The sequence below is a fragment of the Oenanthe melanoleuca genome, chromosome 2, assembly GCF_029582105.1.
Source record: "Oenanthe melanoleuca isolate GR-GAL-2019-014 chromosome 2, OMel1.0, whole genome shotgun sequence".
Lineage (NCBI taxonomy): Eukaryota > Metazoa > Chordata > Aves > Passeriformes > Muscicapidae > Oenanthe > Oenanthe melanoleuca.
In genome coordinates, this window is record NC_079335.1 from 70,589,700 (window position 1) to 70,608,801 (window position 19,102).

Below are 19,102 nucleotides of genomic sequence, written 5' to 3' on the forward strand. Positions count from 1 at the left end.
TCCAGGACTGTGGAGCCTGACCAGCAGAGGTTGCTTGAGGCTGAGCTGTGTTTGGAAGTAGCAGGTGCTGCGAGTAAATGGAATTTTTGGGGATACATTGCCCTCTTTTTCCACTTAGTTAGCATTTCTTCACGTTTCATCCAACCCAGGAAAGGGGGTGCAAGAAGGCCAAAGGAAGATGGACATTCCACCCTAACACTGCTCACCCAGCAGGGATCCTTGTGGCCAGGGGACATGCAAGGGCCAGCAGGCTGCTGGGAACCCAGACACTGCAGGAATCAGCCTCCCCACCAAGGGCTCTGCCAATAACCTGCTGCTAAGACGTTCACAGAATCAATTAAGTTGGAAAAGATCTCCGAGATCAAGACCAGCCTATTACTGAACATCACCCTAGCAACTCGACCATTGCACTAAGTACCACATGCAGTTTTTCCTTGAACACCACCAGGGATGGTGAATCCACTAACTCCCTGGATTGACCCTTCTACTGTCTAATCGCCCCTTCTATGAAGAAATTTTCAATGTCCAACCTAAATATCTTAATGTCCCCTGCCACAGCTTGAGACTATGCCTTCTTTCTCTGTCACTGGTTGTCTGGAAGAAGATGCCGACCCTCACCTGCCTACAGCCTCCTTTCAGGCAGTTGTAGAGAGCAATAAGGTCAACCCTGAGACTGCTTCTCCAGGCTAAACACCCCAGCTGCTCCTCACAGGACTTGTGCCTCAGGCTATTGAGCAGCTTTGCCCTGCATACCCTCCAGTTCCTCCCTGAACTGAGAGGACACAAGATTGGAGGTGTAGCCTCACCAGGGCCGCGTACAGGGAAAGAATCACCTCCCTCATCCTGCTGGCCGCACGACTGCTGATACAGCCGGGATGCCACTGGCCTTGTGGAACCCCTGGGCCCACTGCGGGTTCATGTTCAGCCGCTGTACCCTGCAGCCCCCTCCGACACACCTCGCAGGCGGCTGTGAATTCATTAAGGGTAGAATGAACCCCCTCATCCATGGTTTGGGCTTTTTCAGAAGCGTGTACACAGCAGGTGCTGCTCTTGCCCTTTAAACCTCGCCGCCGTCAGGTTTTTCCCCGCCCAGCGCCCGGGCCGTCCCCGCGCGTTGCCGGGCAGCGGGGCCGCGGAGCGGGGCAGGTGGGGAGCTGTGCCCGGGCCGTCCCGAGCTCCGGGGCGGCCGCGGGGTGTGGGGGTGCTGGGGCCGTGGGGCCTGGGCTCCCTCCGGCCGCCGAGGGGTCCCCAGGGGCCGGCCGGGGCCGGCGGCGCTGCCTCCCCGCAGCTCGGGGCTCGGCCCGTCCCGCCTGTGTGCGACACACCTTGGTCTCGTTTCCTGAACACCTGGGGCTGGCTTGGGGGGCTGGAAGGAAGAAAATAGAAAATAAGAGCTAATAGGAGGTGAAAGTGATGAGCTGATCTTTGTCTGTAGCGTGACAGAGTAACGATGGTGAAGGGGTGCAGAGGCTGCCTGGCCTAGCTGTGTTCGTCTTTGATCATTAGGGGTGTGTGTGTATATGTACAGCAGGTTCCCACAGAACATCAATAACCCTGTTTCCCTGGTGGCCAAGCACTGGCACAGCTTGCCCGGAGGGCTGTGGAGTCTCCATCCTTGGAGATTCTTGAAACACAGCTGGACACGGATCGTGGGCACCCTGCTCATAGGCTATGCAGGCGGTCAGTCTCCGAGAAGTCTCTGGCAACCTCTGCCCTTCTGTGAGACTTTGTGACTAATGGCTTACTGTAGAAAAGCAGCTCTTGTGCTTTTTTTCTTTTCTGATATTTTTACTCTTTTATTTGACTGCTTCCCAAGGGTACATGCACACACACCCTGTATTCCTTCCTCAGAGTTTTTCTGTTGTTCTGAAATCCTGAGTTTTTTTTGCCTTCAGCTTCAGTTCCTTGGCTAGAGCTGTGTTTTTGAATCATTACTGAAAATGCGTGACCAATGTGGTAATTAAATGCGCACTTTGAAGTCTGTTCCTGATGCAAATTGGCTGCATTGTTGTGGTGAAGATGCTGTACCCTGTCTGCTTTTCTTCATAAATAAAGTTCTAAGTATGCTTTGATCCTCAAAGGAGCCTTGAGTCACAGCAGCTCCATTGCTCTATCACTGAATTTTAATTTTTTTTTATTTTCCACTACAGGAAAATTCACGTGAGAGAGCCACCTGCCAGGTACTCTTATCTTAAAAAATTTAAAAATTCTATAAGGATAGAGGATTCTGTTACATTGATTCTTTTCTTGATGCTGTTGCTTTTACTGCTCCTCCTTTCTGCAAATAACGAAGTGGTTTAGGTTCTTGTTCCTAAATCAACTTAAGCATGCCATATTTTGTCCTGGAAATTTTGAGGAGAGTTTCTCACCAAATGTGCCCTATTGCTATGGTGGGAGAAGGACCATACAATAAACTATCTCTGTGCCTTCTTTTGGATCCTGGGGAACAGGATTCCTTGCAACAAATGAGTTACATCCTGAATGAGACAAACACACCTGTAGAGCTCTATGAACAAAGCGTGCTTGCAGCACACATTAATGTTTTGTTCATCACTGTAATTGTTTGATGTAAAGTCTGTCATGACCACAAATTAGTGACTTTTTGCTACAGCATTTTTGGACACATAAACACAATAGAAACTTCGTCATCTACATACTCTGGCATTAGTACAAAAATGCCAAGATTTTCCTTGGCATGCAGTAGTGACTTGTCAGTGTAGATACCTTTCATGTTGGCATGTGTGGTGTGACTTGTCTGGACTGCCCATTTGACAGATTTTTGTTGTGGTAGGTTTGAGGAGAAAAATGAAAAATCAGTTTAAAATTCTCTGAAGTCACATGTTAAAGTAGTAGTTCTCCTCACCCAGCTGTACCCAAGCTGCAGTGCTTTACTTGGTGTGGCCACAAAGTCTTTTAGAGCCATGTGGGGCTTATCTGTTTACCCTTCCTGTCTGTCAGCTGTCCAGTAGCCCCAGCTATCGAGTAGGACAGGAGGGAATTTGGGATCAGGCACTGTTCACTCCTATGTGCACACAGTTTTTCATTCACAGTCTGCATCTGTGAACTGCTGTTTTATTTCTTTCAGGTCCTTGTGACTGGGCACCATGCCTCTTCCAGAAACTATGTTCTGCGCTCAGCAGATCAAAATCCCCCCGGAGCTTCCTGATATTCTGAAGCAATTTACTAAAGCTGCTATTAGGACTCAGCCTTATGACGTTTTGCAGTGGGCAGCTGCGTAAGTACAGTGTTCACCTGCCAACAGAGATCTGTATGTATGGCCCCTCAAAACCTCACTCTCCTCTTTATTGAATAGTGGACATGGCTTTAAATATTACATCAGCATGTGCTTTCCATATACACTTCTGTATTAATGAAGCATGTAAGCCTTTTAAAAATACTGTGGTATTTTATTTATTTTCTGTTTCCTTGAGGTTTAGGGCTGGCTTACTTCAGAAATAGCTGGATTTTCATACAGAAAAATGTATCTTAATTTGCTTTTTCTTACTAGTTTTTTCTATCTGAAAGACCAACTCTTTTCCCTTTTGGTTTGGTTTGGTTTGGTTTGGTTTTTCTTCTCTCATCTGAGATTCAGTTCTTGGAATTTAAAGGAAAAAGTAGACATTAGCTTTCTAATTCTTAAGCTTGATTAGGTTTCTCTTCTTTCTTTCTGGGAAAAGTGCCCGAAAAATTGCACCTTTGAAGTGATAATCTACATAATAAATCTCTTGCCATAAAGTTGATTTAGATGTTTAAATATGTCTCCTTTAACATCTAATTTTTTTTCTTTTACCTCAACTGCTCACTGTAATTTTTTCCTGTCCTATGGTTTGTGTGGGCAAGCTCTTGGAAGGTATTTGTGAGATGTTCTCAGCTGGGGGCACCGGAAAACGTCTGTACCGTGTACCCGAGGGAGGGGAGGCTGTTAGCAAAGCCAGGCTGGAGTCTGGCTTTCCATTAAAAATAAAATAACCTGAAGCTGGATTGTTAGCGCTGCAGTGTTGGAGAAAGCCAGCAGGACCACCTTAAAATGTTGTGGCGTTTCTCAGGAATGTGATGGAGATGAGGAGAGGCTGCCTCTGTAGCTGGAGCCTGCTGGGAGGCGGGGCTGGCGAGAACAGAGGCAGCCCGGCAAAACAGCCCGGGTGTTACATGTACATACATACTGTGCATCTCTGTGCAGTCACAGTCACACTAATTCAATTCTGGAGTGCTGCCTGCTGTGCATTTTAGCAGGTATTTGCACAGCATGGGGTAGCCTGGACGTGGATATAGATGACCAGGGCACATGAGGCAGGACAAGTGGAGAAACTTGTAAATTAGATGCACCTGAATAAAAACAGTTTTCCTTGCACAATTCAGATTGCTGGCCAGTTAAGGCAGAGGCAGCCCTTAAGGTTGTGGCAGCCTTATAATTAAAAGGATGTGCATCCAATGCCGTTTATGCTCTACTATTAAACTTTATTTTGGAGTGGACAGAAATAGCAGAAATGCTGAGGAGAGAGTTGTAATGTGAATAGGCAGATGTACATTTTGGGTAGTGCCCGAGGAGAATGTTAAACAGATGAACCCTCAGGTTCATCAATCAAAAGAGCTGAATATATCATGCACAAAATAATTTAAATGCCTTAAGAATTACTAGAGTGTCACAAAAAGGAGCAAGTAAAGTCTAGATATTGTGGTTTCTGGGCACAGGAAGATGGGAGTTGTGCACATAGGCAGATAGCCAGGTGCTGCTGCTCCTATGGGGGAGCCTGCAGATTGTTACACTGAACTGTAAGAGCATTTACTTCTGTGCAGTTTGTAATGGCCATGGGCATTGAGGTATGTTGCTCTTTCCATTCACTTAGGTATTTTTCAGCCTTGTCTAAAGGTGAACCCCTCCCTGTGAAGGAGAGGCTCGAAATGCCTTTAACAGCAAAGAAAAAAAATGCTGGTTTGACCCCAGGACTCCTTAAGGTCTTGCACAAACAGGTACAAGCTGTTCTTTATCAAATGCACAATGCTGTTGCGGAATGCTGATGTGTTGGAGATGGTTGGGAAGAGAGACTGTCAAGTATTTGAAGTATTTTGGGGAGACTGTGTTCTTAAATTCATTCTGGTTTTCAAAGTTCTTATTGTGCTACCATGATTTTGTTCAAAGCTTTCTTCCAAAGGCACGGTGACCGTTGCAGAGCTGAGGGAAAAATGGAAGCATTTGGGCTTGCCAGAGGTGCAGCTGGGAGCTATCCTGCAGCTGGGCAGTTTTGACGAGGAGGTGGAATGGATGAAGTTTCTGGCACTTGGGTGCAGCGTGCTTGGTGGGGTATGTTCACAGCAGGAGCCCTGGTATCCAAACACAAGTGGTTGCTAGGATCCATATACAAGCTAGACAATAGAACAATTAATGCAGATGGATTTGGGGAATGGTGATTGCTTTTGCAGCAGCTGGCAAAGTGGCTTGCTTGTTTACTTCTGCCCATCAGATTTTGGTCTGGGGAACTTAACCAGAAGGGTGGCTAAGCCCTCAGTTCACTGGAGTGGCAGTAGAAGAGCAAGCATGTCTGCAGGCAGCTCGTACTGTGTGAGAGAGGATGATGGAGAAATGATGCTGATCGCCTAAGTGTAAATGTCCATGAAGGAGAACTGAAGGGAGAAATTAAAGAACCACTTTTTAATTGATTGTGTAGCCAATTAAATTTTCTCAGCAGCAGTTAATGTTCCTACAGCTACATTTAATTCTTTTAATGTCAGTAATAAAATCTCAGCAGAGCATTTCAACAGAATGAAAGTTTATAAAATGCATTAAGCTGATGTTCTTAAAAAGTATAATACTTCTAATGATTTCTACACTAGGGAAGAAGAGGTAGTAAAAAGAAAATATATGTAAAATAATATTTTGTGAATGTTGTGGTACCTGAAGGCCCTGAATTTTAACTGGCCTGGTGATGCAATTGTGCAATTGTCTATGTCTGTCTGTCTATCTGTCTGTCTGTTTGTCTGTCTTTATTTCAAATTTGTATTTCTTGATTCCAGTCTCCTTCCCAAAACGATCTCGTAGTTTGGGCTCTTTTTAATTAAAAATAGTAACAGCAACATTACTTATCTAAAAAACAACAACCCCTCTCTCCCCGGAAAAAAAAAAACCCCAAACCAAATCCAAAACCAGAGTCACAGTAACATCATTCTGATGGAGCTAGACAGATTAAATTTCACCATCTCACTGTCCTTTTGGGTATTAAGTGAATTATTTGATTTCAGTACTACATAATGAAACCTAAACCTTGGTTTCCTAAACCAGAGACAAAGACACACACACACAAGAAATTTACATTAATTTCCTGCAGCTGTAAATTGTGTTCATAGTCAAACAGGGTCACAGTTGAGATACAAGAGAAGACAAATATGAACTTATTAAGAGCACCAGTCTGAAAAATCTTTTTTGTAAAGCACCAATGCATTTTTACAAAAGCCTTGGAGAAATGACCACACAAGTAGCCTGTTCAATTGTCTTTCACAGGTGGGAAAAATGAATATAAATAACTTACCTGTGTTGTGAGAGAGAAACCCTGGCAGTTTAGGGTGGCAGGAGCAGAAAGGGCAACAGTAGTGGGGTAGCCAAATGCAAAATGCAAAGTTTGCCATTATTGAGTCAGCTGCCTCTCTTTTCCCTGAGAAGCCTCCCAGGAGAGGAGATAAATTAAGTAAAACTGTTAAAGGATTGTACGATTACACTTCTCTGGCCTATGTTCTAGATCTTAAACAGATGCTGTGTTTATTTTAAGTATTGCTATTCTACTGTTAGGAAATACGGTATTTTTACATAGACATTGCTTGCTTGTTAATGAATACATGAGTAAATTTTGAAAAAGTTGCAGTGAAAAATATTAAGACTTTGGTTGAAGACAGGCTGTGTGGGTTTTGTTTTGTGCTTTTATACTGTGTGTGTGGTTTTGTTTCTTTAATGGCATCCAACCAGTCTTTGACTGAATGAAACTCAATGCTGAATTTTTCCACACTTTTCCCCATATAGCTCAGCATGCAAAGGGCACTGGATTATCAACACCATATTAAAGGAAGGATTTTTTCACAGTATATTTGGAACTAGTAGTTTGAGGCATGTTTTTTAAAGGTAACTTGGATGTTACCGGCCTTTGGCTAAACTGAAATATTCTTTAAATGCTTTTTGCCTCAGTGGTTTTTCTACTATCTATTAAAATGGAACTTGCATAGAGATGAGAGAAACAGTAAATATCAGCCAAAATATAATCTAAAAATTATATAAAATATTAATAAAACCACCAAATCTATATTCATTTTCTGGAGGTTATAGATTTGTCTGTCTTAACTGCTGCTGAGAATTTTTTTAGAACCATTGAGGTAATATACACACACACAAAATTATCTACTAGATACAGTTATGTTGGAGCTTTTACAGTAGCAGAACAGAGCAATTTGGTCCTTATGGAGAGAGAGCTCAGGTTTTCCTATGCAGTCTTTAACCATCACAAGATTCTGGTATTTTTTTTGCTCCTGTCACTAGTAGAACTACATTATTGTTTCCATCTGTGGACCTTACTAGAGAGTAAGTTTGGGTTTAAATCTTGGCAACAATGATGACACCTTCATCTCATTTACCCTCCCTTTTAATGGCTTACAGTGTGGATTTTGTCATGGTATGCAAGGATGTTCATGGCTCTGATACTTTTCCTTTAATTTCTTGCTGGAATCCCCTGCAGTCCTTACTGAGTTCAATGAAACATGCCTGTGAGATCCTAACAAGAGACCCAGAAGGTGGAGCTGCTCGAATTCCCTTCGAAACATTCTCATTCCTTTATTTGTATTTGGCCAGTATTGATGGAGAGATATCAAAGGCAGAAACTGAAACATTCCTCCTAGGAATTCAAGAACAAGCGTAAGTAAAAAGCTGTGCAAGAAATTTTAATGTATCAGTTGCCTCAGGGTTCTCCATAAGCCTTTAATTTCAGGTCAATAGTCCATCTTCTTTTGGGCGTAGCCATGATGACTGGAGTAAGGATTGAGTAAGATTGTATCAAAAGTATACAGAGTTATTTTTGTCAACTTCAGCATTTGCACTGTTAAATTGCTATTTATCCATCTTTCTCTGAAATATTGAAGTCTCTATATGGTGGTATAATTTTCCTTGTAGGAAGCTGTTATAGACAGGCTTGTAACATCTGCATATTACTGCTCCTGGAACCAGCAGCATCTTCTGTGCTGTTTTTGTTTTAACATAGATAATAAACCAGAGAGATGGTGTTCTCTCATTGTATCCATAGTCACACATAGGTCACATGAAATACACCAATTGAAAAAGGCTTGTCCTCCACGTGCTGCCTGCATAGCATGTTTGCATACAGACACTTAACTGTTTCTCCCATCTCTCTGGAATTGTTCTTTGTGTGCATGGTGGGCTGACACAACCTCAGAGGCACTGCCATCATTGCTGCTGGGCTCAGCCCTGGCCAGCAGCTAGCCTGTCCTGGAGCTGTCTGGCATTGGCTCTGGTGAACATGGGGGAAGCTTCTCTCAGAAGCTCATAGAAAGCACCACGTGGCCCCCACCTCCCCCCAAAAATCACTGCCACACAAACTCCATACACTGTCTGAGATTGCCACCAGTTCCAAGATCATGGGAGCTCTAAAACAAGAGCATACAAATGAACTGATTCATCATTAGTTATCAGATTGACATTTCTTAGTAAGTTTTTAGTTTTTCTTAATCATACCCCTTTTGCTTGCATTTCTTGTAGCCCTAAATTGTATCTTGTCCAACACACTAGGATTTACCATGTGAAAGTGCCATTTAAAAAACTTGGCTTATTCCTTTCCAGGAACAAACACTCTGGCATGGTGCTGATCAGACACTTCCTGCCATACTCCTTCATATTTTATTGATCAACCCTACTCTTCAGCATGAGGTGAGAGGAGGAAAAAAAAGGAAGGAATAAATAAGTTCAAGAAAATAATTTGTGTTCAAAGTATTATAATTTGCACAGAACAATGTGATCCTATTCTCTGGCATTTCCTTTTCTTTGTCCTCTTCTTGAGATGGCCCTTCAGAGGATGTTAATTGAATACATGGTAATATTGTTTTCCTGCCTCTCAGGTAGTGATCACCACAACTAGGCAGCAACCCCTTCACTCATCTGCTTATATTGAGCAAAAGTTTTTTTACCAAGCTTCCTACCTACGTTTGATAAGTGACTGTTAAGTAAAACATGAATTCAGTTAAGCCAGGGCAGCTGTAATTGGAGCATTTCTCATTATGCTTCTGGTAGCTCTGACTTCATTTTGACTCTGGCACAAATACAGCTGGTTCTTGGACTACCTTGTCTGCCTGGACATCCTCTCTTTAAACAAACTGTTTTACCAAGCCCTACTGAAAGAACTTAATGAGAATCCTGTGGCTGAGATAGTAGACAAAATCAATGCAAGGACTGCAGTGGTTCCATATTGTTTTCCCTCTAATTAGAACCTGTTCAGGACTTAAGTATCTTTTTTCATTTTTGGACAAACTTGTCTAAGTAAAGCTGTTTTAAAATGTATCTTTGCTCTCTGAAATTCTGCATTTGTCACATAGGCAAAGAATACCTGACACAGAGTTGTTTGGTTAGATTGCTGTAGCAGTTATAGAAGCCTCAGTCCATCAAAACTAGACAAAATATTTTGTGACAGATAATCACACTTCATTGTAGAAACAACTGAGGTATGAAAGAGGATACTATAGGACACAGTAAAACTGGAAAGATTCCCTTTGACTGAGAAGGCCACAACCAATGTGCCTTTCCAGGCACATTGATCAAACAGAAGTATTTTAGGAAAGATGGATCTGCAACTTGTTCTCTTACAGCTTACTTTGTTGAGGCAAGAAGCTTGGCTGATGGTGACTGACCTTGCTGAAGTAGATTATGTGGAATTAACAGAACTGCACATCCTTATTATCTATCTGCATTTTAAGTCTGTTTTATTAATCTCTATCACAAGTATCTGTATGTTAGTCCACAGGATGGGATGTCTTCCTAGTTACTGATGGAAGGAAATGCACCTGCTGTTCAGCAATATTCCAAGTGTCCTTGGTGCCTCCCCCCAGCTTCTGTGGAGAGCTACAGTCTCATCACTTTGCCAGATTATATTGCTCCAAATTTTCTTCGAGCATGAGCCTGGGAACACTAACTTTTGTGTTACTGTCCATTTAGTAGTTGAAATATAATTTAGTAGTTGAAGATGTTTTATCTTGTTGGAGAACTCTGAAATCTGCCCTCTGGTACATGCTGTAAGTAGGCAACGTCACCTAGAGGTAACACTTAGGTAGAAGGGAGAGCTCTCTTCATGCCTTCCCTGTTTGTAACTGATCTGGACTCCAGGGATTAGCTCTGTTCTATATCCACTACCTAGGAGCCAGGAAGGCCAGTAAGTACAACTTCTCATAAATTTTATTCTTCAGCCTTGTCAGAATAACTCAAATGCATGAAAGATCAATATAATTTATTAACAGATGTATAAATGGTACAGATTTACACATTATCTGAAATATACTGCTTCCATCCTGACACACCTTAGCACTTTTTTGTCTCCAAGCAGCACAGGTGCGGTGTAATACCAATATTTATGTGCACACCTTTACTGTCTTGGGCAAAACAGCAATAACAATAGTTCTTGTGGAAGTTATGTTTTGAACAGCTGATGAACAAAATCATCAGGTTTTTGTTTCTACTTTCTTCTTTTATGGTTGTGATACTTGTCTTCATCCCTGAAACAAAAACATAAACATTGTGTGAGCTGTTAGGCTCAGAATGAGAGTCTGAAGAGAAAAAAACAACTTGGAAAATGGAAAGCTCTCATTAAATGAAGTCATGTACTCTTCTAAGGAAAGAAAGTACACTGCTTTTAGACAGTTTATTTTCCATGCTGCTTTAATCAAGCCTTGTCATGCAGTGCCAGAGTGGCAATTAGCTTAGGATGAATGGCATCATGGTGTAATGAAGCCAGCTTTGAGACAAGCGATCATTGCCACCCACATAACTTATGCAATGCATTTACCCAAACACGAGGGGCAAGGCAGCCTTTCTTCTACATAACAGTCCTCATGTCTGCTCAAACACAGGTCCCACACACCTGTGGTCCTGCAGATGTAAATATATCCTTATTGATAGTATTGGAAGTGTGGCCTAGATTTGTTCTTTTGCTAAACTGTATATCCAGAAGTACTGAAGAGCAACAGCATTGTTTTGAAGCATCTATTATGTGTGCATATTAGTGAAAAAATTATACTATTTATTAAGGTCTAGAGCAAACTAGAGCAGAAATCAGCATTAGACATGACAGGCACTTAGTTGTGGATGAGAAATATACTGTCCATTTAACCATGTTGATCAAGGAGTAAAATCAACAGCCTGTTACAGTACTGTTGCAGTCCAGCAGCATGCTGCAGAAAGTGACGCTTTTCAGATGTGACAGTAAATTCTGAAGTCTGGATCACAGTTTATGATCTCACAGCATGTTTTATTCAGTATTTGTAGCCTCATGCCACTGGCTTGTCATACTGCACGAGGTTAGCCTCGCTTTTTAATTGGACTAGATATTCTCAGCCTCTGCACTGAATTCTCACAGCAAATGGCTACAGCTGCCTGACTCGGAAGCAGGAGTCAGCTGTCACTTTCTGCTCACCTCTCTCTCTTTCTCCGAGAGTCTCTGTCTCTGCCTCTCTCACGACTCCTTCTTCGTTTGCTTGGACTCCTGCTGGTGTCTCTCCTGTGTCTCGTGCACTCCGTATCCTTGCTGCTTCCTCCAGACTGCCGTGAGTCCACTGAAGCTGAGCGCCTGTCTTCCCTTCTGAAAAGTGATTTAAAATTTAAGTGATTTTAATCAATAAAAACAGTTTCACAGTCACTGTTTCCAGTACCAGTTTTGTAATATAATGATGTAAGACAGAGGACATATCTTTTATTAAGCCTTACTATCTCTCTAAGGAATACAGTACCTCCCAAAAGAGGCCCAAAGTCCATATGCATATATCTCGTGCATATCTCAGCACGCTGTTTAATCCAGTTATTTCCTATAAACACTGTTCCTCAGTCTTAACACCTCTGCTTGTGAAACACAAGTCAGTAGAAGGGGTTCACTCTGTTTTGCTTTAAATCTTTAACCCTTCAACCACTTGCCTTAAGCTGCAACCTACAGCTGGAGCACCTAAGTCCTGATCTGACAGAGTCACAGAATTATTAGGGTTAGAAGTGACCTCTAGAGATCTATTCCACTTCCCCTTGCCAAGGCAGGGTCACCTACAGCAGGTTACACAGGAATGTGTCCAGCTGAGTTTTTGAATGTCTCTAGACAGGGAGACTCCAGGATCTCCCTGGGCAGACTGTTTCAGTGCTCTGCCATCCATTCATCTTCACTTTAATACTGGGAATAGACTGTCACTTTCTAGCGTGTTTCAACAACTTCTCCTCTCAAAGACCTGCTGAAGAGGCACAGATAAAAAATTAGTAGGTCATGACTCCATGTTTACTTCAGTGACAAACATTGGGAAGGGTGTGCAGTGTTGCTTGACACAGCAGAAATATGTATAGCTAAAACACACTCCCAATTAGCACAGCAGAATTTGCAGGGATAAGAACTGTAAAGCCGCCCCATATTTATTATGTTATGGAAACCTTTACTCTGAGGTGTAATATATCTAATATATGTCATGTGGTAGGGAAGGGTAAGAATATACTTGTATTTCCAAGTGCCCTTCTGTTCCCAGCTACAACATATATAAACATCTGGGCACAGAGGGAGCACTATTCATCCCCCAGCTCCACCAGAAACTACCTGTTCCACTGAATCACTTGCAACTAACCTACTTATCTCTGAAAGAAAGCTACTTAACAATTTTTCTCCATCCTTCATGCAGGCAGAGTTTCTCAAGCAAGACTTAGCAGAATTAAAATAAAATAAAATAAACCATGCACATGACTCAGATAAGGTTGGTATGTGCTATTAGAAGAAGGTGGCAAGATAAAATTACAGTCTGTTCCATGCCGGAAGAAGCTGTCAGCTGTGGCATACCTTCCTGAAGACTTTGACTTCCCTCCTTCAGATATCTCTGCATTGTCCAACCTGTTCTCCTCCTGCCACTGATTGCTGAGTTCTTCCATATGTACACCAATCACATCCCGAATTACCTGGAGATTGATATGTTAAAAACAAACATGTCATGGTAGTGCCTGAACTAGCCGTAGACAAACTCTAAACATCCCAAAAGAACGCAAACCCCAGAAAAATCTCCCCCAAACCCTATACATCAGATGATGAAATGGAAAGTCTTATTTGCAGAAAAATTTTTCAGCATTTAAATAAATTTAAATAGCACCATTTTATGATAGTGGCATATATCTTGCTGGCATTTTCACACTCAAAACTTAGCAGTTAGAAATGCTCATTAATTGTAACTTGCTGCAACAAACCAAAAAACTTCCTCTACAGTTTGCAACAGTAATAAAGCAGGATACAAGAAACAGAGAAAGATATATATTATTCATCCTTGAAAAGAGTATATAATTGTTTATGCTGATATATAATAAGCACTTCTGTGCAAAAAGGCCTTTTTTTTCCCCAGTCTCACCTCAGTGTAGGACTTCTTTGTTATATGAACATTCTTAGCTCTGTATGACTGCCGCCGCCTTTTGTAATCTCGCATTTCAGCCAGAATTTCAAGATGGGACTTTGGACCTTTCTGACTATCATCTAGCAGAAAATTGGGAGTAAAACAAACCATCAATACCAGGACATTAGCACGTGCAGATATGTTCAAGAACATAAAATAATTGTGTTCTTTCTCAAGTCCCTCCTGTATTTAGTAACTATGGTGATTTTATCTCAAGCTTCCTCCCCAGCCTTCTTGCTGGCTGTTTCTACACAAGTAAAAAGCCACCCAGCAAACGCTGTATGTGATCTCAGTCTCTAAACTGTGATCTAAACCAATATATGGGCCTGTGATTTGGTCAAATGCCTTCTATATACAGGTCATGTTTTCAAAGCCAGTATTACAGTAAGACACAGAATGAGAAAACCAGATTCTGTAAAAAAAGTACCTGTGTAGGTGACAAGCACTGTCACACCTCCTCAGCACACCAGAGCCTGCAGGGTGACACAGATGCTTTTGCTGCACTTGGTACAGTTACAAATTGGCATGACTCAAGAGCGATGAGAGGTCCCAGAACAACACTAAAGTATGTTGCTCAAGAGCTCCACCTGGATGACTGCCAACCTCTCCTGTTCTACTTTTTCTCTTAAGTGATCTTTAATTATATCATATCTTACAGCAAATAACTCTTCCAAGCTGCACACCACACTGGCAGCATTAAGCAATCTGGAGTCAGCTGCTGCAAAGACAGAAGATCCATCCACTGAGATATGCACAATACATGTGTCAACAGCAGAGCACTGAGGCTTTTCCAGAAGGAAAATACCATAATGGAGATCAAACTAGCATTTTGTGATGCCAGATCTTTGCTGTGGCTTTTGAGAACAGTATCTCCACCAAAAAAAAAAAAAAAAAAAAAAGCACAACCAATTCTGTTTGGCTTTCAACAGAACTCATGAAACTGACAAACTGAAAGTTCTGAGCCATAAATTCAACAACAGATCATTCTTCAAACCTTGGGTGATTTTTGCTGCTAAATCCACGAAGAGATCACTGTCATTTTCCGTTATCTGGGATCTAGTCCTCTGTTTCTTTGTTTCTTCAACAACATAGTCATAAAGAGCAAGGCGGTCAGCTTGGGTCAGGTCACAGGTGAAACGCTTGTGGTTTTGAGGAACTTCAATGGGCAGTAATGAGTAAGATCCTGCAGGTTGGACAGAGAGCTGTTACTTGTGAAGCAGCATAATTCTGCAGGAAAATAACAAGAAGCTCAACGAACAGTGCAGTAAACTCCCAGGCTGTTTTCATCCTTCCCCTATGTATTTGTAAGAAGTTTCAACCTTCTTAATTTGAAAAAATAAGAAGTGCTCTGAGATCCCCCCAAGTTTTCATATGCCATGAAGGAATTGTACTAGATTAGATCAAAATGACCCTCTGTAATTTCCCATGAGTTTCAGCTCTTGGCTTACAAGCTAAATCAAGAGAGACTGCAGCTCTAACTTGTAAGTTTATCTCATTCCTAAAATGTTATGTAAAGTACTAGCTACAAAATACCTGTTCTGCCAACAAGAATGAAAGCTTCTAGAAGACTAGATAACCAAGCACTGTGTAAATCAATCTCACACAGTCACCTTCTCTGCACAGCTTTTATAATAGACTCACAGGAATTTATAGCTAAAAGGACCACAAAGGCACTTTCAAAGTGCTGCAGACCAGTTCAGATAACTGACTTCAAGTTGTGGAAACAAATGCACTGCCTGCATATTCTTCTTTCCCATTCCCCAGTTAAAACACATATGCCTTCAAACAAATCAATCCATTCTTAATCCATTGCAACAGCAATGGATTAAGTGACTTCCCCAAAGATACAGGATGCAATACAGGTTGTGCTCTAGGACATTGCCAACAAAACAACAAACATTTGAGTCAAAAAACTTTCAATTTTCCAGCAACCACTGATCTGACCTCCATAATCCTGCTTCTTCACAATCCCACACATCTCCAGGCAGACAGAAAAGCCAACACATAAGAAGGGTGTATGCAACACCCTTCACAACAGCAAACCTAGAGCTTCTCCAGCTTATTCAGCTCTTAATGGAATCTGGGCAATCTTTCACATCCTACTATCACTGAAGATACCAAAGAAGAGGAAGAGAAACCACAGTAACTCTACTAACAAACCTAAAACACAAGATTTCATTATTACTGTACTTGGAACCTAAGCAAGAACTGTTCTAACGTGAACAAATGGATTTAAACACAAAAACTAGAAGTCTCTTTTTAAAATGTACTGTTCTTACTGTGTCACAGAAGTCCACAAAAATGCACTGATAATTACATGCTTGTGATTTTATAAGAATTACACAACTTGTGATTAAGACCAGTTTTTCTTTTCAACAATGTAGCTATGCTAATATTCTAAATATGATTAGAATTGAAGAAAGAAAGAAACCAAAGGAAGAAAATCACTTCCTTTGAGACGGTGAGTCAAAAGGAAATTTACAATGGAAAATTACTTTCCATTTGTTTCTGTTTCCAAAGACTTCAAACTGAACAAACAAGTCAGTAAATCTTACTGTGGCCAAGTTGCCACAATGAAAACCACCGATCCAGTTTTAGTGCTATCCTCAGAGAAGGGCAAGCTTGCAGGGAAATCTGGACAGTGAACACTGGCATCTAGTGGCTCACTGGTGCACCTCTGCAATGAACCACTACACAAAGAGTTTATCTGCTGCTTCTCTACTTGGATGTGCTTGTGGTAAATTAATGAGTTCCTGCTTCCCTTCAAGGACCCTGGCTGGCCACAAAACCCACCAAAAAATGAAACACATTAGTGAGCTTGGAGCAGTAACAAAGGACAACATCACATTTGCAAATCTGCCAGCATAGTTCTTATACAACTTCTTAGTTCAGTCTTGAAATAGTCCAACATAGTAACACACATGTTGTTTGGTTTTTTCAGTCCTGAAGGTAATAGAGGTGTGAGCACAACAGACTCAAAATCTCTCATCTAGTTGCCCCATGTATAGAAAGTATCATGCTCCAAGATACGCAGGGGAAGGAATATTAAAAATAGATGAAGTGAAATTCCTCACAGCAGTTCTCAGTGCAATGAAGGGAGCAGCAAGGAGGGAGACAAGAGCAGTTCTCCACAGGAGGCTGCTTAAGTCATGTCAGTATTTGCTTGCTCCTTACCTTCGCTGTAGCCTGTACCTTCCTTTGCACTTTGGGCTCTAGCCTGCTTAACAATGTGAAACTGTAGGTCTTTATCTGCGGGCAGAGAAGAAAATAAAATTATACACCTTCTACATAAAGTTCTCAGGTACTTGACTGGGTTAGTCTTTATTCCCCAACTTCTATTATGACTTATGGTATGGTACAGAACATCATAGTTTCATTCATGTACAAGGGGACATTTGAACTAAAAATGTAATTTTCATCTACTACATATTTGAAATGAGGGGAGAAAATTAAGGAAAAAAATGTATTTTTGAGTTACAAGCATATGGAAAAAGAAATGCATGTATATTGCTCTCTGTAACATTATTTTATCTGCAAATTCTACGGACAACTTCCCTACCTTCTAAGCATGCATTTTAATACAGTCTCTGCATTTGATGGAAGAGTGGGGACTGAGAATATAGGAAGAAACTCCTAAGAGGAAAAAACAGATCCTCCTTGGATTTTAAGACGAAAATATAAGTGACCTACAGAGTAGAATTACACAGTGACAGAAGCACAGAAACGGTAAATTAAAGCAAATTGCAAACTACAAATTGAGAAAACGAACCTACTGATTGAAACGTTCAAGATTTTCAGGAGGTCTTGGGGAGCTGCTGACAGCTGCCAAGGCAGTGGGGCTGTGCTAAGGGCCCGGACTCCTCAGTCCCACATCTCTATCCCCCCCGGGGTCTCCCCTCAGCCCCAGCCGTGTGCGCCGCCCCGCTGCCGCTCACCCATGGCGACGGTGGGAACCTTCAGGTTTTCGTAGAAAAAGCTGGAGTCGTACATCTCGGCCTGCGGGACCAAAGCGCTCGGTCAAGGCCCGGGGCCGCCCAGGGCGGCAGCGGCAGCCCCGGCCCCGCTTCCCGCGGCGCGCTCCCACCTCCTCCTCGGCGGAGTATCCCATCCTGCGGAGCCGGCAGGACGCCGCGTGCCTCTCCAGCGACGCGCGGGGGACGCGGTGATGGACGTCGTAGGGGCACAGCACCCACTCCACCTGCGAGGGGACACGGGTCAGCGCCGCCCCGCCGGCCCTACCGCCCCGTCCCGCTCAGCCCCCGCCGCCTCACCGCCTCCCCGCCGAGCCACACGGCGCTGCCGCCCGCCATCGCTGCGCCGCCACGGCCGTGACCGCCGAGGGGCGGCCCCGCCTCAGAGCGGGCGGCACCGATCCTGCAGCTGCGTCGTAGCGTCGGATGCTTGGCTGGAATTGTAAGGAATAGGGAGCACTGTCCCAATGGGCTGTCCGGGCGAGAGCCGGCAGGAGCGAAGTCAGCGGGGCTGAGCAGTCACTGTGGAGTGGTAGTCCCGGCAGTGGGTGGTCACTCAGAGCGCACTGCAGGCTCAGATGGAGGGGCGAACCGCGCCCGCGGGCTGATTAACATGAGAAGCGAGGCACAGCCAGCAAATGGGGGTTGAGTACTGATTAACACAAAAGTTACGTAATTTGTAACCAGAAGTGTGTAAATAGCGTGAAGTTCCGGTGCTCGGTACGGCAGCCGTGCGGGTGCCCCCCAGCTGACGGGAACGGGAACAAGCGCCGGGAATGGCGCGGTGCCGGAGGGGCGCGGGCGCCGCCTGCCGGCGGGAGGCCGCGGGGACACCCCTGCCCGATCCTCCGCCCGCACGGGGGGCAGCGGGGAACAGCGGGAGCAGCGGGCTTTGCCTCCCCGCACACAGACCTGGATGCTCCCTGCCTTACCGAGGGGTGCTCTCTTGGGCGCGGGGCTTGCCTGCCTGGAGCTCCCAAAGCGCTCCCCTTGGTCGTGGCGGGGCAGGAGAGCATCAGCCCCCCGCCCCGTCGCCATCGAGGCCCTGAGGCGCTGAGGTCTTGCAACAGGAGGAGTGCGGTGCGAGATGACAGCAGCCCCTCCAGCAGGCTCCTACCACAGGATCCGTGAGAGGACCCCTAAGGAGCAGCATGTACAGTGCCGAACCAGCATGGGTTTGTCCCCTCGTGGAGCACAGGGCTGTTGTCACTGCGGGGGAGCTGCACAGGGACACCCCAGGGGTGCTGCCCAATGCTTGGCCTCAATTCTGAGAGCATTTCCCTGAGGGCTGATGGAGCAATAGGCCTCAGCCAGACTGTAAGGCGGGATGAGGAACGAAGGACTATCTTAAGGGATGGATTTCACATGACCGACATTTGTGCTTCCCTTTTTCTGTCATCTCTGAAAAGCACACGACTGGGTGGAAGAGTGGGTCTGTCAAGGCAGGGTGGGGGAGAGGCAGCATGACAGATGCTGCTGCC

At 43.7% G+C, this 19,102-nt stretch overlaps 2 protein-coding genes across 6 annotated transcripts; one reads left to right on the forward strand and one right to left on the reverse strand.

Moving 5' to 3' along the window:
* The first annotated feature begins 893 nt into the window (after window positions 1–893).
* On the forward strand, window positions 894–14,638 carry ROPN1L (rhophilin associated tail protein 1 like). Of its 5 annotated transcripts, XM_056484890.1 has the most exons (8): window positions 894–1,146; window positions 2,151–2,180; window positions 3,086–3,235; window positions 4,848–4,971; window positions 5,141–5,302; window positions 7,716–7,891; window positions 8,831–8,917; window positions 9,998–11,887. In XM_056484890.1, the coding sequence occupies exons 3-7, from the start codon at window positions 3,105–3,107 to the stop codon at window positions 8,892–8,894; spliced, it is 657 nt and encodes a 218-aa protein (XP_056340865.1). In that variant the 5' UTR covers window positions 894–1,146; window positions 2,151–2,180; window positions 3,086–3,104; the 3' UTR covers window positions 8,895–8,917; window positions 9,998–11,887. The 5 variants fall into 5 exon arrangements, with proteins under 5 accessions (XP_056340865.1, XP_056340863.1, XP_056340864.1 ...); XM_056484888.1 differs by having other exon boundaries at window positions 983–1,146; window positions 8,831–10,367; XM_056484889.1 differs by lacking the exon at window positions 894–1,146 and adding an exon at window positions 1,231–1,404 and having other exon boundaries at window positions 8,831–10,367.
* SNRNP48 (small nuclear ribonucleoprotein U11/U12 subunit 48) lies at window positions 10,468–18,386 on the reverse strand. The gene is made up of 9 exons (XM_056484887.1): window positions 17,922–18,386; window positions 17,735–17,848; window positions 17,586–17,646; window positions 16,825–16,899; window positions 14,645–14,833; window positions 13,609–13,730; window positions 13,053–13,168; window positions 11,667–11,831; window positions 10,468–10,749 (listed from the first exon to the last, which is right to left on the reverse strand). Exons 1-9 carry the CDS (start codon window positions 17,958–17,960, stop codon window positions 10,710–10,712), a joined length of 921 nt encoding a protein of 306 aa, XP_056340862.1. The 5' UTR covers window positions 17,961–18,386; the 3' UTR covers window positions 10,468–10,709.
* Between the last annotated feature and the right edge of the window lie 716 nt (window positions 18,387–19,102).

Coding starts and splice junctions, on each gene's coding strand:
- ROPN1L (XM_056484890.1), top strand. CDS start 3,105: ATGCCTCTTCCAGAAACTATGTTCTGCGCTCAGCAGATCAAAATCCCC. Junction 3,236..4,847: donor GTTTTGCAGTGGGCAGCTGC/GTAAGTACAGTG, acceptor CCATTCACTTAG/GTATTTTTCAGCCTTGTCTA. Junction 5,303..7,715: donor GGTGCAGCGTGCTTGGTGGG/GTATGTTCACAG, acceptor AATCCCCTGCAG/TCCTTACTGAGTTCAATGAA.
- SNRNP48 (XM_056484887.1), bottom strand. CDS start 17,960: ATGGCGGGCGGCAGCGCCGTGTGGCTCGGCGGGGAGGCG. Junction 11,832..13,052: donor AAGTCAAAGTCTTCAGGAAG/GTATGCCACAGC, acceptor ATCACTTTTCAG/AAGGGAAGACAGGCGCTCAG. Junction 10,750..11,666: donor TCTCGGAGAAAGAGAGAGAG/GTGAGCAGAAAG, acceptor TTTTTGTTTCAG/GGATGAAGACAAGTATCACA.